The sequence below is a fragment of the Musca domestica genome, unplaced genomic scaffold, assembly GCF_030504385.1.
Source record: "Musca domestica strain aabys unplaced genomic scaffold, Musca_domestica.polishedcontigs.V.1.1 25, whole genome shotgun sequence".
Lineage (NCBI taxonomy): Eukaryota > Metazoa > Arthropoda > Insecta > Diptera > Muscidae > Musca > Musca domestica.
The window spans coordinates 10,174,223-10,201,205 of record NW_026712277.1 but is presented as its reverse complement, the minus strand read 5'-3'; the positions used below and the strand labels follow the sequence as shown (position 1 = coordinate 10,201,205).

At 33.8% G+C, this 26,983-nt stretch overlaps 2 protein-coding genes and 1 long non-coding RNA gene across 15 annotated transcripts in view; 1 reads left to right on the top strand and 2 right to left on the bottom strand.

The window, feature by feature from the left end:
* LOC131802968 (uncharacterized) overlaps window positions 1–10,138 on the bottom strand; it is a 128,890-nt gene extending 118,752 nt beyond the window's left edge. Inside the window, exons 1-2 of the long non-coding RNA XR_009342433.1 lie at window positions 9,646–10,138; window positions 9,323–9,489 (exon numbers count right to left, since the gene is read on the bottom strand). This is a non-coding gene — a long non-coding RNA (uncharacterized LOC131802968). The remainder of the gene's footprint in view (window positions 1–9,322; window positions 9,490–9,645) is intronic.
* Window positions 1–20,680, top strand: part of LOC101894476 (protein kinase C, brain isozyme) — a 99,797-nt gene extending 79,117 nt beyond the window's left edge. For 5 of the 13 annotated variants that reach the window (XM_059123802.1, XM_059123801.1, XM_020034867.2 and 2 more), the window contains 10 exons: window positions 4,609–4,720; window positions 16,627–16,755; window positions 17,706–17,862; window positions 18,171–18,288; window positions 18,342–18,647; window positions 18,733–18,998; window positions 19,066–19,267; window positions 19,606–19,794; window positions 19,870–20,010; window positions 20,066–20,680. In XM_059123802.1, coding sequence (XP_058979785.1) covers window positions 4,609–4,720; window positions 16,627–16,755; window positions 17,706–17,862; window positions 18,171–18,288; window positions 18,342–18,647; window positions 18,733–18,998; window positions 19,066–19,267; window positions 19,606–19,794; window positions 19,870–20,010; window positions 20,066–20,218 — 1,773 coding nt within the window. In that variant the 3' untranslated portion in view covers window positions 20,219–20,680. Of the gene's footprint in view, window positions 1–4,589; window positions 4,721–15,535; window positions 16,112–16,626; window positions 16,756–17,705; window positions 17,863–18,170; window positions 18,289–18,341; window positions 18,648–18,732; window positions 18,999–19,065; window positions 19,268–19,605; window positions 19,795–19,869; window positions 20,011–20,065 lie in introns of those variants that run through there. The other 8 variants (XM_020034869.2, XM_020034871.2, XM_059123803.1 and 5 more) reach the window with 5 other exon arrangements.
* A 3,705-nt stretch (window positions 20,681–24,385) lies between these two features.
* Window positions 24,386–26,894, bottom strand: LOC101896912 (GPI mannosyltransferase 4). Its single transcript, XM_005177944.4, has 2 exons — window positions 26,606–26,894; window positions 24,386–26,548 (listed from the first exon to the last, which is right to left on the bottom strand). The coding sequence occupies exons 1-2, from the start codon at window positions 26,772–26,774 to the stop codon at window positions 24,627–24,629; spliced, it is 2,091 nt and encodes a 696-aa protein (XP_005178001.1). The 5' UTR covers window positions 26,775–26,894; the 3' UTR covers window positions 24,386–24,626.
* Window positions 26,895–26,983: the final 89 nt, after the last annotated feature.

Below are 26,983 nucleotides of genomic sequence, written 5' to 3'. Positions count from 1 at the left end.
TATACTTGCTCCCATCTAGTCCTCTATGAGGTCTTTCATCAGATCATCTAGAGATTAATAAACTCTCGAATTTTGCCTAAAATTAAATGCATTGAAGTATATTCTGGTCGTCTATAAAAACTAAACTTTGGTATCATGTAACGATTATTTTATGGGTTTCTAAACTGCCTCCCTTCTGGTCCAAATGCTATAGATTCGCTGGCATGGTTGGTCGGAGGCATGTACTTTTCACAAAATTTCCCATGAAATGCATTCAAGTTCAATGGCGTATACTTTATGTCGGCAATCATACGCACTGGTATACCACAAAAATGACCAATACAATTTAAATGCATTCGATTTTAAATTACTCTCGCATTCAATTATTTTCTCAATTATGTATTTCATAGCTGATGCTCGCTTTAACCATAATTCGTTAATTAATTATGCGTAATTAATATCGCATTGAAAGATGTTTGCAAATTGATTCAATGAGCCATTTAATAATCATCTTGTTAAAATATTTATAATAAATAACGCAAACATAGGTGATGTTTAAACATGAGGTGAATTAAGTGAATATTTTAAATATTCCAACACCCTGCTCTTTCCAAAATACAGATTTCTGATTGAATAAACATTAAATAATTACACCCTCCCCGTACATTGGCACGTATGATTAACAACAGCCAGAGGGAATCATACGCCTTACAGCAATTCATTACTTAATTTCAATCAATAACACTCATACGCCCCCAACCCACCTCTTACAACATAATGTTTAGAAGATTTCATTAAGTATTTCCCAAAAAAAAAACAACTCCCTGAAATGGAGTTTCCCCCATTAACAACAGATTCTCGTAATTTACTATCCAATTAATTTCAACCCTTGACAGAAAATAGGAAACTTTAGCTTTCGAAGCTATTTGACCATTAAATTACTTTTGGATTAAACGGAGGGGAAATGTAGCATGGATGAGGTTAAGGTCTTTAAATGTCAATTATTCTACAACGAGGCAAAGCAATTCCCTTTAACTTCATTATGATCAAAACTTTAACTGCAGACATTTCCTTTTTTTGCCTGATTTTGCGAAGATTGTCTAGGATTTTTTCAAATTTGGCATGTAATATAAGTTTAATATTCACTTATTCTGCCCTCCATCTCACCGAAAAAAGTTAGCTAAGCAAAAAAAATTTGTTATGAAGAGGAAAAACGTCGAAAAACGTTTTGTACAAATATAGAATGTGTCGAAAGTTTTCATCGTTGTGTTTTCTTTGCCTCAAAACAAGTTTTTTGCATAAATTTTGTATCGACGGCGGGAGGCAAAAAAATGGTAGGAGCTGAGAAGCCAGGAAAACAAATGCCATTTGTGCTTTCACAACCCTGATGGTCACTTTGGAAAGTATTTGTTACTGCCACTAACTTTCATAGCCAAATTGGCGTTTTGACATGTGGCAGTTAGTGAACAATCTGCCAACAGTTCACTTTTAATGAAAATAAAAAATTAAAAAAGTAAAATTTGAGATAGCAGAGTCCTAACAATGTAGATTTAAAAATTATAAATCTACTTTGCTCTTGGAACATTTTTTTTTTTTTGGAACAATTTACGTTTTAGAACTAAAGCATAAAAAATATGACTTGTTTAAGGCATCAAATTCAAAAAGGATATTTTTTCCAAATATGAAGAACTAAATTACTTTCTTACGGCTTCTTGAGATAGCCTTCAAAATAAAACAGTGAAGGTACCTACAGATTCTAAAAAGTTCCATTTTAAATTTGCTATGGATATATTCATTGAACTACAGTGCGTATACGTTATAACGCTAATCATACGCATTGGGACTCTGGGAGAAAAAAAAAAACAAAAAAAATATTTATTTATAATAAAAATAATTTGACTGTTTGCAATCTTCTCAGCAGAGAAAATCTAAAAATCTGATATATTAAGCCAGGACTCTCAAAATTAAATATTAGACCTTTATTATTAAAGAAATCGAATGTATGCCAACTTTCGCATCATTTGACTAAAAATTCTAGCGGAAAGACTTGAAATACCGAAAATATTGAAAATATTCTTTTCAGTATTTCTATTACAATGGAGGAGGCGTCCTCCAGATAGTATAAAAATATGTGTACCTTGTTTTAAAATATATATATAGAGAATTTTTGGGCCCTACGATGAATATTTTAAGGTGTTATGCCTTCATACTTCTTCTTAAAAATATTAGAGTATAGATGTCGCATTTGATTAAACAGCGGCTCTAATTCAAAATTTCAACCTTCTCCCCTTATAAATGACCCAAATTAAAGTACTCGATCACATTTGTATCATGTTCAATATTTATATTATGACGGAAGATTTTAAAGTCGTCTAAAAAAGACTGTTCTCAAGACGTCTATAAAGACTCCCTAATGAGAAGAGTAGGAAGACTCAGATCTTCTACAGATTTCTCATAGGTTGTCTATAAAAATGTTCCATTCATCCCACACAAAGACTACATTTTAGGTGCCTATACTGGCTTCCATCTATTAATCTGTAAAAACGTTCTTCAAATTGTCTAAAAATTCTTTCACCTTGTTCATGAAAACTTCCTACTTCTCTAACAAATAAAGCTTGTGTTCGATCTGCAGGAGTTAGGCAGATAGGTTTGCCTAGATCTGGCAGGAGAGATGAAGATATGCAACTTTTTTTATTTTTTTTTTTTCCCGAGGCAGGTATTTTTATCCTGATTTCGGCAAACAATTTTTTTCTTGTGGGTCGAACCCGGGACCCCAGAACTCGGTTTCAAGACCCGGGCTAGACCCGTATCCACTTACCCGATATAGACAATAAGGTATCGTTTGAATGGAATTAGCATTTTGGAAAGGTAATAGTATCAGCTATAATTTGGCATCAATTGTTGGGCCTATCTTCGACTTTTAGGGGTTTTTATAAAAAATCCAGGTACAAAAAATCGATAATTTGACTACAACTTCCGAACCGCTTATAAATAACTCCTTTATGTGACCACTTGTTGGATATGTATTTTCATAAGATTTCAAATCGTCTATGTTGGGTCTTAAATTCGAACTTTCGGGTCAAAATTCTGGTGTCCCGGGTCCGTCTCACAAGGAAAAAATAGTTTCCCGAAATCAGGGTAATCTGGAAAAAAAATCGAAGTGTTTCTACTAAACTAGGGTTGTTCTTGAAGATATAATTTTCATTTGCCAGATATAGACTCATTGAACTATGTATCGTATACATTATGGCGTTAATAATACGATCTTGTTAATGAATTAGAAGATATTCCACACTTTAAAGGAATGCTTTATATTTAAGGGAATGTTTTATATTCGTTCCAAACTGAATCCAGAGAAATTTAAAAATTAAATTACATTAGATACTGCAATTTATTTAAAAAACGTGATACAATTTTTGTATTAATTAAATTGTCAATAATTCATTTATTAAATTAAAAACGCAATGGTTTGAGAGGTTACAACAATAATTAAACAAACGCCCAACAACAAAAAAGCTGATTAGAGCTCACCCAAAAAAAAAGAAAACAAAACAAATTTTTATGGCAAATTGTGAAACCATCCCATTCCACTGATACCGAGAGAACTTGTTAAGCAACCTACCTATCGTCCCCACACCCCAAGGCCACCTAACATTTTGAAGATGCTTATCATGGTTATCTTATAACAAAAAAAAAAAACGAGAAGAAGAAAACGACCAACATCTTGTTTGGCGAGACAAGCATGCTTACAGGATAAAGAAGGACAAGTATCAAAAATATTACAACGGCCTACTTGAAATGAAAGAAAACTTATGTCAGTGTATATTGTGGGGCTATTTTTTTCTTTCTCTACCGCTTGGTCATTTATGTCTGTGGCTGGAAGGCCAAGGTTAGGTATAACAAAATGTTTTTTCTTGAATCTTCTTGTAAAAGAAATTTAATTTTGTTGTCCTGCTTTGTTGTTAAACAAGGAACAAACATTTCTTTAAAAAAAATTGGCTTCAGTCGTTGGTCTTTCCATAAACATGGCTGGAAAGTGGAAACAAAATTAGGGTTATTTCATTGCTGGTTCTGTTTGTCATTTGTATTAGGGGTTGTTGGTGACTTATCCTTGAAAGAAAAACGAAAAAGAAATATGACCCATGGTGACTTGATTTGAATTAATTGTTAACATAAATTAAAAAAAATAAAGCAATTTAAAAGTTATTCCATGAAAAATCAGACAAAAACGGTTATTTTTTACATTTAAAATATATAAAAGAAGAAATCATATCTTGTATAATTTGTCCTTTAAATGTCCACACAAAAAACCCGGACACCTTAAATTGTTATGGCTCTTTGAAGTTATGTTACTTGTCCATCCATCCAAAAAAACAAGCAAATGTCCATCACCCATATCCTCATTCAATTACATTGATGAGAAATGGCAAAAGGCCCGGCCTACACATCAATGCACAGTGACATTTCCAAAAAACCAAAACGAAAAACCAAAAATGCCATTCAATTGTAACCAAAATTTAGTTATGCAGAGGACATGTCGATGTTGTGTAGTTACCCGAAAAATAGTGTTGCTAACAATGCCAAGAAAAAGTCTGTTAATTTTCCATTAGTTTTCTCACCTATCCTCAGGCCCATCAGATGCCACACAAATGGGAAAACATAACGTTCCTGTCGCCGATGTTTTGTGATCACTGCGGTTCTTTGTTGCACGGTATAACCCATAAGGGTCTCAAATGTCGAGGTAAATTCAATTCCATTTCAGTTACTACATGTACCAACATCACCACCACCACACAGTCCATGTCTCTTGTCCATGTCAAAATATTTGTTGCATACCCATAGCAAAAAAAAAAATAGCAACAATACAATACCATCATCATTGTCATCATTCCATTCCAATATTCTTTGGTTCGTGCCATTCCATTTCAATTCAATCACTCACCACATCAACATCCATACCATTCTTACTCCCACATACATACCGATACCCATTCTATTGTAGTGTGTGTGCGGTTAAAGTTGTTTTGCATTCGAAATCATCAATCATATTGAAGTGAGCAAGCAGTAGGAAGAAGTTAAATCTCTTCTCCCACACATCAGAGTACTCTGAGTACGAGAGTGAGTGGGAGGCATGGGACTACCACACTATAAAAACAAGAGTTAATGTTATTAGCCTCAGTTCACTCCCACTTACTCTCTCCCTCTCCTTAGCCCACTCACACTATTTTAGACATTTCTTTCTTTTGATAATTCTTGTTTTTGTTCTTTTTTTTTTTTGGTGTTGGTTGGTATTAGCATTGTTCACATTGTTGTTATTCTTGTTGCTATTCATAGAGAGGTGTTTATTGTTGTGTTATGCGGTTGTTGGTTTGGCCGTAGCAAGACATGCAAATGCATTGCTCCGATTTAAATCCATCAAGCGGAAACGGGAAATGGGAGAAGAGTACACATTATTATTATGTTGTTGTTATTGTTTAAGTGGTTCTCATCGAATTGCATACCAACTAGGAATGTGACCAACAGTTTTATGGTCTTTATTTGCATCACTTGGCCATTGGATAACAGACGTTATAATTGTCATTTAACATTTCCCGCTCTTCCGTATCCCTGTCCCACCCTCGCCCCCACTCTCACATCATCATCCTCTTAATTATAATTCATATTTAATTGATAATTTGTGTTACACGTTTATTTTCAATTGAGTTGAGTATGGAAGAGAAAACTACCAATGTTGGATGAGTGCCATCGACATAAGCCTCCAATGAATTTCTATGCCAAACAAACATGTCGGTGTGTGTACGTGAGTATGTTCAACAAAGCAGCAGCTCAAATTCAATGGTCAGTCACGCAAAATTTAGTAAAAAATGGAAATTACACAAATTAACATGTATTGGAGAGAGTCCGTGATGAGACAGATGATGGCATAACACATTGGCTCTAATGTGTTTAGTTAAACGTGTGTATGTATGTTTGAGTGGGCGTGTGTGTGTAGTACGTGTTACATTGTAATGTGTTAATGTTGTGTAAATACAAAACACAGTAAATACCTGTTGGCAGAGAGCAAAAACGTATAAATTTTAGTTTTCAGAAGACACATAAAACCCATTCGCTCTCTTCATTTATTTTAATGAAATTCCGGGTAATAATGGCTAATAATATAGCATATACCGGTATGATTACCAAGGGCTCAATTTCGTTCTCAGAAGATGTGTAATGATGAGTTTTATAAAGAAATGTCAAATAGGAATTTTCATAATGAAAATACTTTAAATGTTATGTTTTATAGAAACTTATAACTAAAGCTATAGTAAAGATTTATTGAGAAATGTAAAAAGAGGTATTGGAATTAAAGATATATGTCGGACTAGAACCCTTTTGAATATCCTCAGTGCTAAGCGTATGTGACATTTGATATGGTCAAAATGGGCCTCAGCATTAAACCCTAGGTCCTTTTGAACAAATTTACTTCCATGACAGTTGTATCGTTCCGACGATAGTGGTCAAAATTCAAAAATTTAAAAAAAAACATACACGGTGAGATAAAAAAATGCAACAAAGTCAAACGCCATAATTTTTACATTTTTTTTTTTTTTAATTTTATTGAATGAAAGCAAAATCAAACGACCAATGGAACTGTCACACGCTGCCCAAATGTTCCTCTGCGGTATTTTGGCCCATTCCCGGCTAAACGCTTGCTTGAGGTGATCGACACTTTGTATTTTTTAGTGCCAACCTTGCTTTCCAAAATACTCCAGACACAATAGTCGAACGGATTGATATCCAGAAATTTTGGTGGTCTTTGCGCGCTGGAAATGAAGCGAGGAACTTCATTTTGTAACCATTCTTGGTTGGCGCGTTCTGAGTGCGATGGTGCTGAGTCCTGTTGGAATCCCCAAGGTCTGCGGCCTTTTTGGGACTTTATGATGCAATTCTGTCGTTAAAAATTCCCAGATACATTATGACAGTACTCATACGCACCAATATTCTCCGTAAAATACAACAAATTTTTTCTTTATTTGTTTCTCTTTCGAGATGAGCTTAATGATCTGAATTTTTCAATGAAAATTAAAGCCAGAGAGATACTATCACACACTCAACACTGCAATCTTTTCTTTTTAGAGTTCTCCAAGCCTATACGAATTATAAAATAGAAGCTTATACACAATAGCATTTCTCATATGAGAGTGAGAAAAATTTAATACTTTTTTTCCGAAATCAGCTTAAGCAGATTTTCTCAAGACGTTTTTTGCCAAAGTCTTTAAGCATATTTCGGCTCCTTCAAATTCCCCATTTGAATAATAAACACTTAACCACAAGTAAGCTATTCGCCTATCTTGACATTTCATGGAAATTTAAAACAAAAAATCCCATTCAAGCATTTCGGAATAGTTCAAGTAAGTATTTCTTTGTGTCTTAATAGATAAACCCTACTCTTGAGAGAGCGAGAGCGAAAAAGGTAAGAATAAATGTAAACATTTGATTGAATCCTTGGCCTGCCTTTGTTTATGTGTGGTAAATAGTTAAATAAGCCTCCGAAATCCTACGAAAAATACAATGGAATTTTAATGTCAAGCCCATTATTGTGTTTAACAGTAATAATCTCCAGCAACAGCAGCAGCATCATCCTTTCAGCAGATTTTTGTTTCTTTGTTTGGGGATTGTTGTTGGTTTTCACATGTGTTTGCGTTGTGATTATCCCCATGCAAAAGAGAGGAACATCTCTGGTTGCAGGTTTACTCAACCGAATGACAATGGCAGACAAGTAGCCCGACAAAAACAAAAAAGGAACGAAAAAAGATTTATAACCAAAACAAAACACATATCCCTTTTTTGTTACACATGTAAGGATGTGTATGTGTGATTTGGTAAGGTTGTCTGTAGTTTTAGCCAGGATAAAGCAAATATGTGTGCGACAACCTTACACCAAAACAATAGAAAGTGCCCAGGGATATGTACAATGTACATACATACATACATACATACGTACATTCATATATGCAAATATATTCCATACAAATGAGGCTAACAAAACCAAGCAGCCGCAGCAGCAGTGGCTGTGGCAAAAAATCCTGAAGGACAACTTAGACAATGTTACAGACAATAACTCTTGCAGACACAATGGCGCATAAGCGTTAAAGGTTTTTGATTTGTTTGTGTTACAGCTGCCACAGCTGATGTTTTTGCCGCTGTGCAACGGCTGTGGATGGTTTTCCTTTCGAAAACATATTCATGGCAACAGCAAGTCCCTGTTGTAGGGTCTTTTTTGTTGTTCTTGCCGTAGGACAAAACAACCACAAAAACAGCAGCAACAACAAAATGGAATGGCATGCATACATAAATCCCATCAAAATGTAAATGTACCCACTCAGATGGAATACAACTAACTAATACGCACACACATAGCCCCTCTCTCTCTCACACACACTTACTACACAACCATGTCATTTGTGTGTCACAAAAGCACAACATGTCATACTTTTCCGGAGAGTACCAAAGTGTCAGAGAGCGGGCGGGAGTGAGAGAGAGAATATAAAATTATGGAGGTTATGACAATGGCATTACCATTAATGCGGTAGCCCCATTTGTTACTATTCGAAATTAAGATATAAAATAAATACCGCATCCAATCCTACTCTATCTCTCTTTTGCTTTATTTGCATAATATGCCAATAATTTGCATAGACAACGATTTGCTACTCTTGTTATTGCCATTGATTTTATGAGACTGCAACAAATATAATATTTAACGGCAAGAGGAAATCATAGACACACACATATGCCGTAGAGAAATCTCACATCTTTTTTTATAGACGATATTTTGATAGATATTCCATAAATCGGATAAATCGTTTATATATCCATTGAAATGTAAATTTTATGACACCATTTAGTGGGGATATTTAGGAGTGTAAGCTACTAAGTAGTTATGGAAGATATATTTTATTTTTATTATATTTTATTTATGTTCTTTGTGCAAACATGACATGGCTTTTGACAATATACGTACGTGTTTATATAGAAATTTTTAATAAATTGATATTTTTATAAAACTTGACTAATTTACATGAATAAAATATAAATATTATAAAATTCCTAATACATTTAGTAATTCCTCTGAATTCTCCTTACAAATCTTAAAAAAGACATGATAAACAAGGAGAACTATAGGAGATTTTATATGAAAAACTAAATAGTGTATTTCTTTAGCAAACTTTTATAACCAAAAAACTCTGATTTGGAAAATGTTGAAGCATTTGATTGCTTTTTCTATACGACCTACTTTCAAATTTGAGTTTTCTGGGTTTAAATAAATCTTGTCTTCGAAATATTTGATATTACTCACCAAAGTGAGTCGAAAATTTGGGTTGTGGATATTTCCTTGTTTCAAGAATTTTGAAGTTTTCTGCCACATTTTCCAAAGGCTTTGTAAAACACATATTTCAGCCAATATTTCGAATGGTTGCCCACAATGCGATGTCGTATCCAGGTTCATATTTGCATCGACATCATCTGTAACATGACAGAAAATGTTATTGTTGCAGAACTTTTTACAGTTCAATTCAGAAAACTTCATGACTAAGGTCAAAGAATGTCAGAGCTATCGAATTTTCACATTTTGGTTTAGGTCCATTGGAGCGTATACATTATGGGAATAATTATACGTACCGTGGCACCTTTGAGTTTTATTCAAAGACACTTGATATATTTTTGTAAAAATGGCTGTAGGAAAATTTTACTTCCAAAAACAGATTTAAGGAAATAAGTCGAAATTTCAATAAAATTAAAAAATATATATTTTTTGAAATATTTTGAAAATTTAATGATACTTAAACCAAAGCCTACATAAGGTCGGCCTGAAGACTACTTTTGACAACCATTTGACGATAAAATGAGTAGTTTTTTCAGTATTGTGATTTGACCATACTTGAATTTCAAATCACAATATGTGTGTTGACGGCAAACTTGATTGCCAGATGGGATTTCTGTCCGACTTTATGTAGGCCCTACTCAAACCCTAATAGTGTCAAAACTACTAAGTTTTTTTTTTTCAATTTTTTTTTTGTCGAAAGTAGTCTTCTTTGTCCAACCTTCTATCAACCCTGGTCATATTCTTTGAATCCCTGCAAATTTTCGTTTCAAATACCCTATAATTACGTCCTTTGTCTTTCTAATGGAAATTCAAAAAAAAAAATATTTTAAAAATTTATATTCTGGTTTATATTCTGCTGTATTTCGGTGTCTGTCTATGTATGTCAACGAAATCAGCATCAATGTAATGATCTGAAGTGCCTTTTCGTGTAATGGTAATTTGGTCGAAAAGTGGTCCGCAACACTAAAAAATTCTCAATAGAAAGCACATTTTTGGTATTTGTCACACAAAAGTTCAATCCCATTTCAACAGGTAAATTATCCGATTAACATCCAAAATAGTAGACTTTTGCTTTTTCCCAAACTCGAACAGTCCACAATTAAAAAGCAAGCGCAAAGTAGAGAAAAATGTTATTTTTGTATAGAAATTTATTTCAAAAACCTAGCCGTCTATTCTATTCATCCATGTTAAATTTTGTGGCGATCGGTCCAAAATTGCCAGATAACTGTATATAGATATATCGAATCATCTTCCAGACGTAATGATCGGTATACAATTTTTTTGGTCTAGGATCGATATTTTGAGGTGCTACATTATTTTATCGAATGTTTTCGAGACATAATGATCGGTAGACCATATTTTTGATCTAGGACCGATATTTTGAGGCGCTACATTTTTTTCTTATACAGCTTTTATTAATTTTCTCTTAACAAAGTGGTGTAGAGTATAAATAGATCCGCTCTGTTACAAAACTATTTTCTCTTTGTGTTTATTTTTATCGCAGAAAATCTAGTTGGTCTTGGCCCTCCAAAGATTATTTTTTCTCAACAAGTCTCGAATTGAGAACAATTTTTCCTCCTTTCAGAAAAAAAGACACCATGTGGCTGAAGAGTAATGCATTTCTTTTGTTCTATCTTTTGTTTATTTTCCAAAGAAGTCACTTGAAAATGCAATTCATTTGAAAAATCAACAACTGCAAGACACACCAATGACTTGGAGAAGAGAAAGAAAAAATAAAATAAAAAAACTCTCTGTTGCCTTCTAAGAAAATTAATGAATGAAAAAAAACTATTGATAAAAGTATTTGTCAGCATTCCTACAAGTTGCTGCTGTTGTTGTTGACACGCTAAACCAACGATTCCAACTAAAACAGATATACAGGGACACGCAAACAATCTCAACATTGTTAAAGATTGATGGATTGCAACAAAAAGCAGCCACAGCAGCAACAACAATAAAAACCAGAACTACACGCTCAATGCCCATGAATGGCGTAAAGTTTTTATCGCTGCTTCGCTTCTCTTTTATATTTATAGAAATAAATTGTATAAATAAAAAACGCATTTATACACGCGCACACAATCAACGAGACACATTTCACAGTCTCCACATTTATATAAATTTAATGAATGAAATGTTTGAAAGAGAAAATCAATTTGTTGTCTTCACACATCAGGAAAAAAACTCTACTGCGATAAGGGCCATGGTTGGAGGTGGTAACAATGCAACAACCACACAAAAACGCACACAACCTTTATTGTGAATTTGCAATTGAAAAGCAAATAAATGTGTGGTGTGTTAAAGTCAAAATACACTGACAACAACAGCAGCAGTAATAACTTTACATGTGCAACACAACACTACTACTACTACGCTACACTGCCAACCATATGTTCCAAACAGATAGCAGTGGTAATACCAAAAAAGCAATTTGTTGCTGCTCTGCCAGCCACTTGTGCACAGCACACTTAGCACAACTATCTCCCAGTCTCTATTTATCTCTCTCTCTCTCCCCCCGTTTCTCGCTCTCCCACTCTGTTGCCACTCACTATCCAAAAACACATTAATTTCAACAAATTGACATTTTATTTACCACTGCTTATTTGTTGTTGCCACTGCTGCTCTTGTGGCTGTTGTTATTGGTGTTGTAGCAATTGTGGCTACAGTTGTTGCCATTAAGATTCGTTACGACGTTCTTTCCAATTTCCATTTAAATAGCGGAAATTGAAGTACATTTGCACGGTAGCAAGGTGAAATATTTAACGATTCGTTCAACACCCTGTTGCCTGTTGCATTTTGTTTTTTTTTTTCGTTTTCGCTTTATCATGCGAACCATGCTACATAAAAAAAAAAACAAAGAAAGACTAAAAGGACATTAGTATCAATCTAAAATAAAAGAATTGCTTTAACGTGTTTGTTGTATGTTATTGCAAAGATCAAGGGAGTTCAAATCTGTTGCATACTTTTGGGAGCGTAAGAGAATTCGAATGGTCTCTTTCTCTATGACAATGCGAAAGAGATTGCAAAAGAAAAACGCAATTCAAAATGGATTTTTATACCCTAAAACACTATGTGTTGGAGGTTTTATAAGTTTAACTGGTCCAAAAATTATGGAAACTATGGATTGTGTGTCTGTCCGTCCGTCTGTCCATGTTAATTTGTTATCACGCTACGAGTCCCAATTATGACCCGATGGTCACGAAATTGAAAATGTAGGTGGCGTAAGGGCCAGCATAGAACCCTATGGTTTCTGGAGATGATCGCAAAATATTTGGGGGTTGAAGTGTACCAAAAACAGGAGAATTTCCTGGTTTTGCAGTTGCTCTGCAGGCCACAATTGTGAATCAATCAACGAGGAATTTTGCTTGGATTTAGGTTTTATGGCTGGGCAGAAGCATACGAATTTGTACGGTCATTGGACAATATTTAGCGGGTAAGATAAACCATAATTTTTATATCATAAAATACAAAAATTTCCACTAAACCGCGAATATTTTTCATTCCGGCCAAATAACAAAGACATTAAAAGGTCACTTCTGACCATTACAGTGATGCTGATAGCCAAGATATCGAACATATAGCAAAATAGGTACAATATGCAGGATGAGATGAAAAAACTGCAGCCAACTTCAGACTGCTGTCATTTCTACGCCACTCGTCCGACAGCTTTTAAATTTTTCCAGTGACAGCTCATTATATTGCTTACAAGCGTACAAAAGCATTTTGGTGAGTATTTTCCAGAAAAAAAAGTTATTCGTGATGGAATTCAAGCGCTTTGAAACCACAAGTGGCTATCGTTAGAGCACTTCAGCAAGTTCTCTACATTTAAGTCATCTGTAATGCTAATGGGAGGTTTGAAAATTTAAATTCCTGTTTTATTTCTCATTTTATTAATTTTGCGGCTTTTACTCAAAAACAATACCCAATTTTCCAAATCTCAACTACAGTCTTTTGTCTCTCCCATGATATCTTAAATAAAATGTTATTTCCCCACAAGGAGTCTTCCTCCAAATATTTCACTCTTAATAGAGTTAATCTTCTTAAAATAAATTATCACACCTCTTAATGTCACCTTGGGCCTTACTAGCAACGACAATTCTCATTTATTACACTACATACACTACATTTATTACACTACACCCAACCACCCACACACTCGCTCTCTCTCTCTCTCTCTCTTGGCCTGCCTTCCGTCTTCTCAAGGATGTGAACTCCTTGCTCAGATTATATGATCCGGCACAATAATGTCAACGTAATAAATTAAAAATTTATTGGAATTGAATTTTAATCAATTTTAATTATGGCATTCGGAAAATATTCATCCGGATGCTTGAGCTCAAGTCAACTGCATCATCGAGGCTGAAAGGCACAATTTGCATGCAAGGGCAGAGCAATTTTATGGCCGGGATTTGTGTGCGAACTACAACGTCAGGCAGTGGCAATTTTCAATCTCAACACCACCAACCACCTGTCTTTAAAAGCTGACTCGCTATACGTTGTGTGTGTGTCCTTTCTCCCTCTCTCCCACATGGCTTTGGCCTGAACTCCACTATACATATCCTTCATAATATTATTGCTTAATCATGTGTGAGTGTGTCACACGTGGTGTTGTTGTTGCTGTTGTTTTAATTTTATGGATAAAACGCAGTTATAATTAAAAATGCTTACTCGCATACACACACGCACACATTCGCTCGCTCCCATGCAAATTGTCATAACTGCAATTGCATGTACTTCATTACAGTTAGCGGTACACCAAACACCACGCAATTAATGTTTTACACACAGACACAGACACATGCCAGCATTTCCCACTGCAAAACGTTTATTTCCAAAAAGGCCACAAGGAAAATTGAATTTTTATTTAATGACAAAAATTGTGGTGAACTCAAAAAAAGGGATTACTATTTTTATTTATGAAATGCGGAATGCTTACAGACAGGTGATAATTTACCAATATCAAAGAGGACTTTCAAAAACATTTAAAAATGTGGGGGATAGAAACAGAAATTCTCAAAAAAAAAATAAATTAAAAAAAATCTGATTAGATTTTTTTTATAAAAATATATAGATTATGCCTTACATACAGGTTGGGATAAAAAAGCTGCGACAAAGTCAAACGCCATAATTTTTTCCTTTTTTTTTAATTTTATTGAATGAAAGCAAAAAATGTCGAAAATAGCATCAAATTTTATAACAAGTTTAGATTTGTTCGAATTGGCGGCCAATGAAACCGTCACACGCTGCCCGAATGTTGCTCTGCGGTATTTTGACCCATTCCCGGCGAAACGCTTGCTTGAGGTGACCGACACTTTGGTAGTTTTTAGTGCCAACCTTGCTTTCCAAAATACTCTAGACACAGTAGTCCAACGGATTGGTATCCGGAGATTTTGGTGGCCATTGTGCGCTGGAAATGAAGCGAGGAAACTCATTTTGTAACCATTCTTGGGTGGCGCGTGCTGAGTGCGATGGTGCTGAGTCTTGTGGGAATGTCCAAGGTCGACTCAGCTCGGCGAGACAGGAAGATCCATATATTGTTTCCTATGTCGGGGACCAATATTTCGAGGTGTTACATAATTTTTGGCCAAATAATAATACCCCAGCACATCGTGCTGTAGGATATAAAAAATCTGTAAATTGTTTAAAATTTAAGACCAAAATTAGTCGGAATTTGCATTTACTTTGAAATTTCATTCCATTAAGCCTTGCAGAGAAAAAGGGCCATTCTAAATTGTATTTATATTTCACCAAATTTCGGAAGAGATTATTCACAGAAAACTTCTTAGACTCCTTGTGGAAAAACACCAAAATTTTCTCATAAAATACTCAATCATTTAACCCCAATTTATCCCTTTTCTTTTCGTCTCCCAAGAATGTCAATAGTCTCTCAAATATTTAACACCTCGGCCTTTAAGCAAATAACCTCTTTTTTCACTTTCGAAAAATCTATTAAACGATTAGAGAATAAACTTTGACTTTGTCAGGAATAAACTTTTTATATTCTAAGCATATATACATGGCAACATAAAAGATCTGTGTGTGTATGTGTGTGGGTATAAAAATATATCCTTTCATTTGAAGCTAAGTGTGAAATCCTAACAGATGAAGCCATGTGATGTCCCTTTAAAAAAAAAAAACAACTTTTTACAGTTGTGTGTTAGGTCTTTGAATCTATAAAAATAGCTACATTATGACACTCACTCATACACACACGACGAAGAGAGAGGGAAAGAGAGAGGAGAGATGGGGGAACTTGGAAAATTACACCTAGTCGTAGATGTTTATTAAAAAGTGGAACATGTTTACACTTTTACGGTCAATAATTTTTGTAGGTTTATTCGTGTGAAAATTGATTTTGCCACATTCAATTCGAACATAATGTGTGAGCGTGTGTGGATATGTGTGTCTGTGTGTCCGGCACTAAAAGACCTAATAAACTTTGGATATGTGAACAAAGCAGGACACACACACAAGGCTCTCCCTCAGCCAGTTGACCGTACTTAAGATAACTTGTTTTGTTAAATATTGCCAAAAGATTGCCTAGAAAAACTACCAACCATTGACCATTGTCATTGAAAGAAGGACTAAGTCAATGTTTATTTAATACACTTCACATGTCCTTAATGACTGACCTTGTGTGTTGCTGGAGAATGGCCAACATGTTTTCAATCAATTTCAAATTTCCCCTTTCGGAAATCATGGAATGAAACTAAATTTATTTTTTGAGCTCAAGAAGGTCCTTTGACTTCCTGGCGACAACAGGTAAGTATGTGTTTTTTTATTCTTGTTTTCTTAAATATTTGTTTCCGGTTTCAATTGCTTTAAATGGGTTCATTTTTCTCTTAACAATTGAGTGTGAGTGTGTGTGTTATGTCCTCATAACCAAATCATGCCATAATACCATTGTGTGGGGGTGTGTATGTATGTGCTGCGTGTGTGTGTGTGTCTATGAGTGTTGGTCTAATGTCCTTTTATTTTAAACCAAATCTAGCTAACTAAATATACTTTCACTGTCTCTTTACTAATCATCCCCCACCAAACTAAATCCACCCACCACCACCACCTTTAACAACCAGTTGCAACAAAATACCCCATTCCCATTGAAAAAAAAATAATAAACATAATAACAAAAAACAACAACACAATACCCTGTTGTGTTGTTTTTGTTGAGGATAAATAGAATAATTTGTTGTTGTTCTTTATTTTTTTTTTTTTTTGTTATCTTCCATTGCGGTTGTTGTTTGGGTTAAACAAATGTTTTTGTTTACCTTGAACAGCATGTGACATGAACGTGCATGCACGTTGCAAGGAGAACGTGCCCAGCTTATGCGGATGTGATCACACTGAGCGACGTGGACGCATTTTTCTGGAATTGGGTGTCAAAGACAACACCTTAACCGTGATGAGTAAGTAGTTGAAAAAAAAAGAATGCCAAAACAAAATGGAAAATGGGTTTGAAATTCGAAAAATGCGGTAATTATGGATGACATGATGGTGACGATAATGGGTCAATGGGAACAAGTTCAGGAGCTTTGCTGAGAAATTGCTAATGTTTTATTGTATCAACTATTGCGGATGTTTATACTAATTTGTAAAATTCCAAGTGGAGTTGAGCCAATCTGGTTCTGTCGAGCTCATCTAGTTCCTTGGGCCCCAGTCGTTTGTATGAAAAGTCTGCGTATGAGTGATATTAAATATAAGAAATTTATGAAATCACTCATACGTTTAGGAACTGGTGTGCTGAACGCAAACACTTACATGTACTACTGCTACAACAACAACAATAATTTTCAGCCTTAAGATCTATAATAAGATATCATAATTTTCCTTACTTTCCTCCTCGTAAGAAATCTATAATAAGACCCCCTCCCGGTCGTCATTTTCTCCTCATTAAAGAACTTGCCTTTGATGAACCAAAAAAAGCAAAAAACTTTTGAAGTACAAAAATAAAAAATATTTCCGCTTGAAATGAAAATCACAACAAATCTAACACACGATAATATTCTCCATAACTATGGACAGGAAAAAATACAAAATAGATGGCATATTAAATACATACCGCCAGCTCCCTCTCTCCGTTCCTCCCAATCACATGGAAATTCCCCATTTGTCAGGGGGGTTGGGCACCATAAAGCCAACTTCATTGTCGATATGCCACCCAACACTGCTTGCGGCAATACTAAGACTATTAATAAATAAACGAACATGGTGAGCAGGAAACATATTTGAAATGTTCCACCGGGGAGCTCTCGCTCTCTGTTTTTTCAATGGCAGTTTAAAATGGATTTAAAACTTGAAAATATAGAAATATTTTTGTAAAGAAATGACTTAAAGATGTTTTTTTTGTAATTTCCAGTTAAAGAAGGTCGAAATCTCATTCCCATGGATCCAAATGGTCTAAGTGATCCTTATGTTAAGGTCAAACTTATTCCCGATGAACATGAGAAGTGCAAGAAGAAAACGCGTACGATTAAGGCATGCCTAAACCCGGTGTGGAATGAAACCATTACATAGTAAGTAGATAAAAAGAAGAAGAATAAACAAATATGGGAAACATACCCAAGTGGAAATATATTCAATTGAGAAGAGGTTTTTATTTTTAAGGACAATATTTTTGACGTCCATTACAGTTTTGAGAACTCAATGAAAACATAGAAAATGTAAATAATTGCCATGTTGCAGAACCTGTAAGAATCTGCTATTTTTTGCGATTTTTCTCGACGTCGTAAAGGGAAATTTTTCAAAAAAAAATTATTTTAATAAGAATGTTTTGACAAAAGAGTAAAGCTATCATAGAAGAGTAACTTGAATTCCTTTTCAGTGAACTTAAAGCCGAAGACAAAGATCGACGAGTTCTCATAGAGGTCTGGGATTGGGATCGTACTTCGCGCAATGATTTCATGGGCGCCCTATCATTTGGAATCTCAGAAATAATTAAGGTAGATAATCTCATTTCATTTTAAGCTTTTATTTACAATTTTCCGTTCTCTAGAATCCCGCCAATGGCTGGTTCAAACTGCTTACCCAGGAAGAGGGGGAATATTACAATGTGCCATGTGCTGATGCCACACAAGATTTGCTTAAACTTAAATCTCAGATGAGAGTAAGTAACATTTCCTCTTCGGATAAGAGAATAATTCTCCAATTAGGTTTCCTTTTTTTTAACTTACAGAAATCATCACAGAAGAAACCTTTGGTAATGCGTTCCGAAACCAATAGCCAAAGTCAGACCAAAGATATGATAAGAGCCAGTGACTTTAATTTTATTAAAGTGCTGGGCAAGGGGTCATTTGGCAAGGTATGAGACACACACACTCTCTCTCCCTCTCTCTTTCTTTCATTTTACGTTTACATTAAATATCCCATAACAAATTTTTGTTCAGGTTCTATTGGCCGAACGCAAAGGCACCGAAGAGCTGTATGCCATTAAAATACTCAAAAAGGATGTCATCATCCAGGACGATGATGTCGAGTGCACCATGATTGAGAAACGTGTCCTGGCCCTGCAAGAGAAACCACCATTTTTGGTACAATTACATTCCTGCTTCCAGACAATGGATCGCCTGTTTTTTGTCATGGAGTATGTCAATGGCGGTGATTTAATGTTTCAAATACAACAATTTGGTAAATTTAAAGAGCCTGTTGCTGTGTAAGTAGATATTCTCCTTATTCTAAGCAAAATTTTAATATTTGTCTGCCTCTGTGTGTGTGTTTAGTTTTTATGCTGCCGAAATTGCCGCTGGCCTATTCTTCTTGCATACCAAAGGCATTTTGTATAGAGATCTTAAGTTGGACAATGTTTTATTGGATTCCGATGGTCATGTGAAAATTGCCGATTTCGGTATGTGCAAAGAAAATATTATTGGCGATAAGACAACAAAAACATTTTGCGGTACACCGGATTATATTGCGCCTGAGGTGAGTTAGAAGGAATATTATGATGACAACAATGGGATTTAGTATAAAATGGATAGTTATTTTGAACAAAATTCAATAAAAAAATAAATTTGAAATTTAAAAACTGGAATTCGAATTCCCCAAATTTGTAAGCCTCAAAGGAAAATTGTTATTTACCGCTCAATTTAAATTTGGGATTTAATTTAACAAATGGGCAATTTTTTATTCGAAATTCCATCCTAAATTTCTATTAATAATCGAAATTGGATACTTTGACAAGCAATTTTGAAAAAATATTAAATATTTAGGTTAATTATTTAAAGTAATTTCCTTACAAATCTCATTTTCTTTTCTTGCAGATCATACTTTATCAACCTTATGGAAAATCTGTTGACTGGTGGGCCTATGGTGTCCTTTTGTATGAAATGCTAGTAGGCCAACCGCCTTTCGACGGCGAGGATGAGGAAGAATTATTTGCAGCCATTACAGACCATAATGTATCATATCCCAAGAGTTTAAGCAAAGAGGCTAAGGAGGCCTGTAAAGGTGTAAGTATTCAAACTTTTTGGCTATTTTTAAACGATTTTAAATATTCTTCACTCTCTCTCTCTCTCTCTTTGCAGTTTCTAACTAAACAACCCAGTAAACGTTTGGGCTGTGGCCCAACAGGCGAAGAGGACGTACGCTTACATCCCTTCTTCAGGCGCATTGATTGGGAAAAGATTGAGAATCGTGAAGTGCAGCCACCATTTAAACCAAAAATAGTAAGTCTCTGATAAATAATAAGACTTCCCCATTTGACCCTTTGATTTTTCACAGAAACACCGCAAAGACGTTTCGAATTTCGACAAGCAATTCACCTCGGAAAAGACCGATCTAACGCCCACAGACAAAGTTTTCATGATGAACTTGGATCAAACGGAATTTGTGGGCTTCTCTTACATGAATCCCGATTACATTGTGCCCACATAAATGGCAGTGACAACAATGACATCATATATAAGCGAATAAGGTGAGCGCAACTTGTTAACAGCAACAAAACCAAGAACAACAACAATTCTTCTGACTGAATGGCATCTAGAAAACGGCTAACTGGGTTCAACAGTCACATCCGGAACCCCCCTCTCCAAAACGGACTGTTCACGTTTAGGACGACAACGTGATGAATGCAAGCATGTGAATGATGATTACTCCTAAAATGATATTGTTTATACTTATTGAAATATTTATATTTTTAAATATTTAGTTTAAAAAAAAGTTCTCCTCCTCCTCCCCCAGCTATCTCTATATTCTTCCTTCCTACAATGTAGTGTAAATTTGTGTAAAGTTTTCTTGAAACAAAAAGACAGAGCAATAATTATTGAATTTAATTAAGTTATTGAATAGAAATATTTAAATAAATTTTTTTCTGAAAAACAAATACAAAAATCCTTACGTTTTCTTCTTCTTCTTCTATTTTTCGTTTGTACTTTGTATTTTTCAATTCAGTTTGAGTTTGTTTTTCTGCTATGTTTCCAATAATTTGGTATAAAAAATAGATTTCAGTTACATATCAACTACCAACCAACAATCTTAAGCAATATTAGTTTATGGTAAAAGAAAAACCTTAAAACTTTAACGAATTTAAAAAGGAATAATTTTAATTTGATAGTATTTGGTAAAAGGAGATTTTAATTGAGGATACTTTGCAGTAAAAAAGAAAAAGAAGGGAAAGGCGAAACAATTACTTTAGACCAAATCAAATGAAAAACAAAATAATAAAACAGCAAACACTAAAGCGAAGCCAGGCATCTTTTCCTGGCCATGTCATTACAACAAAAAAAGTAATATTAATAAAAAATCTTAACGATAGAATATCATAAACGTTGTCTTCAAAACGCATTCGAGTGGTTTTTTTTATCAAGTCTTGAGTATTTCCCACCAACATTTTCTTTGAAAAATGTGCACTTTCCTTTGTAGAACTCTTTGGGAAGTTTACTTACAAGTTTTCCAAAAATATATCCTATAAGTTTTAAATTTCATTACAATTTCGTAATTTGAAATGTTTAATCATTACTATGAATGTTAATTTCCAAAAGATAAAACTAAAAATTTTTAAATCAATGGCTTAAACTTTTAGTAAAATTTAATATGTTTCTTGGAAAATATTTTATAAAGACATGGATAATTTCTTTCGAAATATTTTTCCAGACTATCCTGTAAAAATAATACACCAAAATTGTAATATTTCTATTAAATAGTACTTTATATCGAATAATACCTTCTAATTTCCAACAAACATCTATGACGCCATTTTCATTCAAATTTTGCTATCTTCCTCTCCCATATATTTCCTGACATCAACATTGCATATCCATACCCCAATTAAAAATTTGCCTTTAAATCGTCACATCAACACTATATGAAAAGCTTTCTCCAGAGTTCTGATTTTCAAATCACTTCTAATTTACCTCTATAGACTCTTTTTTCGTTGCAAGAGTCAGTTTTATCAAAAAAGAATAATAAAAATTAGTTGTAAGAATATATTTAAAATCAATGCATTCCTATTATTCACAAAAATTAAATGTTTTTTCTTTCAATTAAAAAAATGTTACAAAAATATTGCATTTTTCAAAGGATCTTCCAATATTTTAACTCTCCACACAATAACATATGCTTTAACAACTATTTTGATTCTCTAAAACGTCTTCTAAAACTCCAATCTTATTTACTTTTCTAAAAAAACTTTTTGGAATTACAATCAAATACACATATTTTTTTTATTTTGAAAACAAAAAAATATCACAAATTAAAAATTGTAAAAATCAAAGCTCGCTAATAATGTTTGCCCCTGCATTATTCGAGCTGTAAAAGTGGGGGGTATCGTACAACCCCCAACAAAAAAAATGAAATTACGAAATTTAAAAATTAATAGTATAAATGTATTGAATTAGTTTTTTTCTCCCCTTTTTTTAAATGTCATAACAATAGCAGCAAAGAAATGCTAGGAGTCTTCAAGTACCAAAATAACATAGAAATATTTAAATAAGAACAAATTAATATTAATAATAATAATATGCATCTAATAATTGTAAAACAAAATACAACTCTTCTTTTACATTTCTGTGGTTTCTAAACGATTTGCCATGAGAAATTGCTTTGCCATGGTAAATTGAACTTGGAATTTACATTTTTATCGAACGATAGCTTGAACAAATATCCTAATTACAATTTAAGACAATCTGAATGATAGAATACATGCTATGATGTTTTGATATCCCTTTAACAAAACCACGGTGCTACAAAAATCCTTATGATATATTTCATATACTTCTACTATACCGAGAAAAGAATACTTCATCTACATTTATGGACACGGAAGATGAGAAATTAAATGCGAAGAAATGTTTACAGAATAATACGATGGCAAAAGTAATAACTGAAAACATATTTTGTTTTATTCTTGAGGTAAATGCGATTAAAGAAAATTTAAAAGAGGGCAGCTGTAACCAGTATCGTTTTGTTTCATAAAAATTACAACATTATATATTCTCAAATACTTTTCTACTGCTCGATTTAATGTAGCACTGGAAATCTCCTTGCAGCAAACCTTAAGAGGTTAGACAAATTTAAATCTTTTCTAGCATAATTATTCTTAAGTATCAAATAATATATTTATTAATAAATTATATATAAGAAAACATGTTTGAATCGCATAGAATTTTAATGAAAATGAATTTCCCAAAAGCCATAAAATAAGAAAAACGTGAGCGCTAAGAACGATGTTTTATCTACGATTGTATATCAAAGCAAAACATCCAGCTCAGTTGGTTGGCAGCAAATGGTTGTCAATAGACAATGACATTTTCAACAAATTTTATCTTGAATATTTTTCAGATTGAAAATTTGTTTAAACTGTCAGTGTTGTTTAAAATGATATTGCCAGTTTCTAGCTAATAACCAAAAATACATGTTCTCTCATTAGTGCTACTTAAAAACAAACCAAATATATATATTTTATGATTACTTTATGAAAACAGAATAAGAAATCGCTATACAAATATAAAAAAAATAAATATTTCTTCATACTACGTAGCAAAGCTATATTACTTAATATAAACTATTTAATATTTAATAAATATGAATAAACAAAGCATATTAAACTCGGAGCATTAGTACCTAAACAATATATAATTTAAGAGCATTTAAATATTTAGTCAACTAAATATTTCTCTAAATAAAAAAAGGTATGTTTAAAAAATAACTAATAATAAAACTAACAAGTCTTTAAACCTTAACATATTGATAGACTTTATGAACTCTTTAACTTTACATAGAAATATATACACATCATATATTAATTAAATAAAAAAATAAAACAAAAACAAATTATATTTAAATTTTAGAGAAAAGGGTACCAAACGTTTTTTCATTAACATTTTTGCTCTAAAATTATTATTATTATTATTATAATTACTAGAAAGCAGAAACAACAAAATCGTTAACACTTTTTATTATAGTAACTGGTTAGAAGAAGAAATAACATTTAGTAAATAAATATATTTTTCATTAATAATTTTAATTAAATTAAATAGCGTTTTATTAGCATTGAAAAATCAAATCAGTTTAACAAAATAATATACGTTACAAAAATTTAAATAAAAATAACTCCAAATTTTAAACTTTAAATATGTATAGAATTAAGTTGTGGAAAAACAAAATAATAGACCTAACCCACACAATTCCTAAGTAAAATGTTATCCTTATATAAATGAAAACTAAACTAAATCAGCCACAATAGAACATTTATGCTCATTTCAATCTCAAAAACAAATGCCTAAACTACTTTAAAATTACAACAAAACCTATAAAATTTACTTGTATTTAAAGCCTAAAGATAAAACAACAAGGTAATCAAACTATGAAAAAAGAACAACTACTTTAAAGCGTGAATAAACTAAAAAAAAATCTTTCAAATATATAAAAATATCTTTCATTTGGTTAATGGTTCAAAAGGTAAGGTCTTGAGAGATATGGATCAGTGGTATGTGAGAATCCCTTGTGCTCACCCAAATTTTTCCATTCAGGGAAGAACGCCCATTTTATTGAAATCATTTCCTAAATGTATTGAGAATAAAAATCAATTGCTTTAAAATGCGATTTTATTTCTTATCGATTCCATCATTATAAAAAGCATTTATTCTTTCTTAAAAATATATATACACAAATGTAAAAATTATAAGAATTTTAAGTATAGAGTTGATTTGTTCATTTGCAGGAATGTAGAAAGTGATTTAAACTAAACATTCATTTCGAGTATTACTATTCAAAACAGAATATCTTTGGTTCATTTAAGGACTAGCTGTAATAAAATAACAATCTATAATAGCAATCGTTCTTGTTATGTATAACATTTTGTCTTGGTCAGGGTCTTTTTGTTTTTCGGCATATTTCGTTTTAATTCAAATTCGTACAAAGCCAAGCCGAATTGATGGATGAACGACGATAATTGTTTGCTGGCATAGCTAAAACTTAACTCGGGTTCCTGTTCCAATAGACAGGTACCTTTCAAGTCGTCATCCGACCAATGGGGTGGATCAACAATACCAGGATGTCTTCCCAGAAATTGTGGTAAAGCTTCTGTCGATACATGCGGATAGAAAACATGTCTCAATTCATAGTTCATATAAGTGGCATTGCTTTGGACCAAAGCCAAATTGAGATCATCACTTAGTGACGATGGAATGGCCAAGAATAAACGATATCTTAGCTTCTTGGTTTCTTTTTTCAGCTCACAATGAGACATGATGAGCCGTATGCGAGACATTAGTTGGGGCATGTCCAGGCCACCGTATTCATAGAGGTAGAAATCTTTACGCTTTTTATATCTTTGACCAGTTTGGGTATTGTAGTGCACCATTTGTGTACTGGGAATGTTTACAAGGGACATTGGAAACATATACGTATGGGAGGTTATTAAATGTATATGCTGATCGGGGGCCTTAAGTTTCATTTGTTGTTCAAAGTGTTGGGCCATGGGAAAGACGCCCGCCTGGTGCATAAAACCAAAGAAAACTGTTAAAGCAATGTTGGCAAAGTACCATATTTTCATGACATACATGGCAGAGGATTTCGTACACAGGAATTTGTCATAGCATAATCTCAGCCATGGATTTTCCACACGAAACGGATAGTGGGCGCAGAAGCCAGTCACAAGTTTGGGTCCATGCAACAAAATTATGGGAAATGTTAGGGGTATGAGAAATCTAGGCTCCTGATGATTGATCAACGACAAAAAGAATAATGGTACAAAAATCGATGCCGACATTAGACCTACAATACTTTGTGCCCTTGGCAAACCCTGGTATTCTGCTTTGAAGAATCGTATCATTAATTGGGCAAAGGAAACCATGGCAATTACTCCCAAAATGCCATAAAGCAAGGGAACATTTACCAGCAAATGTATATACTTTGGATGCAAGCCATGCTCTGATGTCTTCTTGGGATCTAAATTATACTTGACAAAGTTCCAGGGTGTAAATACAAAATTATCTATGCTTATGGTCTTGGTCATAATTTCTCCAGATGTCAAATATTTATAGTACAGTGAATCGCAAAGAACAAAGAACAGCATGGCTGGTATGGCACTTACACAAAACAACAGCATACGTAAATGGAAGTCGGTAAAGGTTACACTTTTGGTACCCATTCCACGTAGAAGCCAATAGAAAACCATGGGTGCTCCAAACAATAAAAATGTGGGGCGATTAAACACCCCGATAACACATAAACTTGACATGGCAAAGATCTTATTGAAATTGTGGGTTGGCAAAGCATTCTTCAGTTTCCATATCTTTACACGTTCTCCAATTGAGGCTGCCTTGTCATATTTCTCGTCGAGTATTTCCTTCTTGTACACAATGGTGTTGGTGGTGATCATACATTCGGCCACCAGATATAACAGCACAGAACACAATGCCATTTCTATGGTGTTGGAGAAGGTGTGGGTGCCAAATACCAGCATTACCCAGCTACTGCCCAATGCCAGTAGACGTATTTCAAAACGAAGACTATACAGCATGCACACCCGATACAGAGCCCAATCATTGACAAATGATATGGCGCAGTATATCAAACGTGGAAAAACCAAATAAGTATAGCTGCACAGTATTTCTATGCTAAAGTACTCCCTCAAATAAAGGGCTGCAAACTCAAGGAAACTCCATGGAACTCTCAGCAGCAGAAAGGGTAAAGTAATGCTACGCACCGGCATTGTATTGTTAAATTCCCATGTCCGGACATGTTCAATGCGAAAGTGATCACCTGCAAATATTATGCCATTAATTTATACATTTTATAAATAACAAATTCCCATTTTACCATTCATGACCTCAATTGACTGGAAAAACTCATCTGGGTGGACATAGCCCGTCTGTATGAAAACCAGGACGAAACGCAGGACCGCAAAAAACAAATAGGTATACCAGTTTTCATCGATATTGGTTCGTCGTTTATTCCATAATTGATTAATGTTCGTACTAAGTTTCATTATTCTCTTATTTCTGGCAACTTTTCGGCCTGGCAGGAAGAAATCAAAACATTTTACTAAGGATGACGTGCTAGAGCTCTACAATCAATCCTCGTTAATTCACAATGGTGAGTTGGCAAGGAAAATCATTCACAACTGATTAGTTGACATTAGATCTGTCTGATTATTTTTTCTTCGATCAAAGACAATTAAAAAGCGTTCAGTAATTT

What these genes read in the sequence shown, in the direction of transcription:
- LOC101896912 (XM_005177944.4), bottom strand. Translation starts at nt 26,774, where the DNA reads ATGAAACTTAGTACGAACATTAATCAATTATGGAATAAACGACGAACC. An exon ending in GTCAATTGAGGTCATGAATG is followed by an intron (nt 26,549 to 26,605) that starts GTAAAATGGGAA and finishes TAATATTTGCAG; the next exon opens with GTGATCACTTTCGCATTGAA.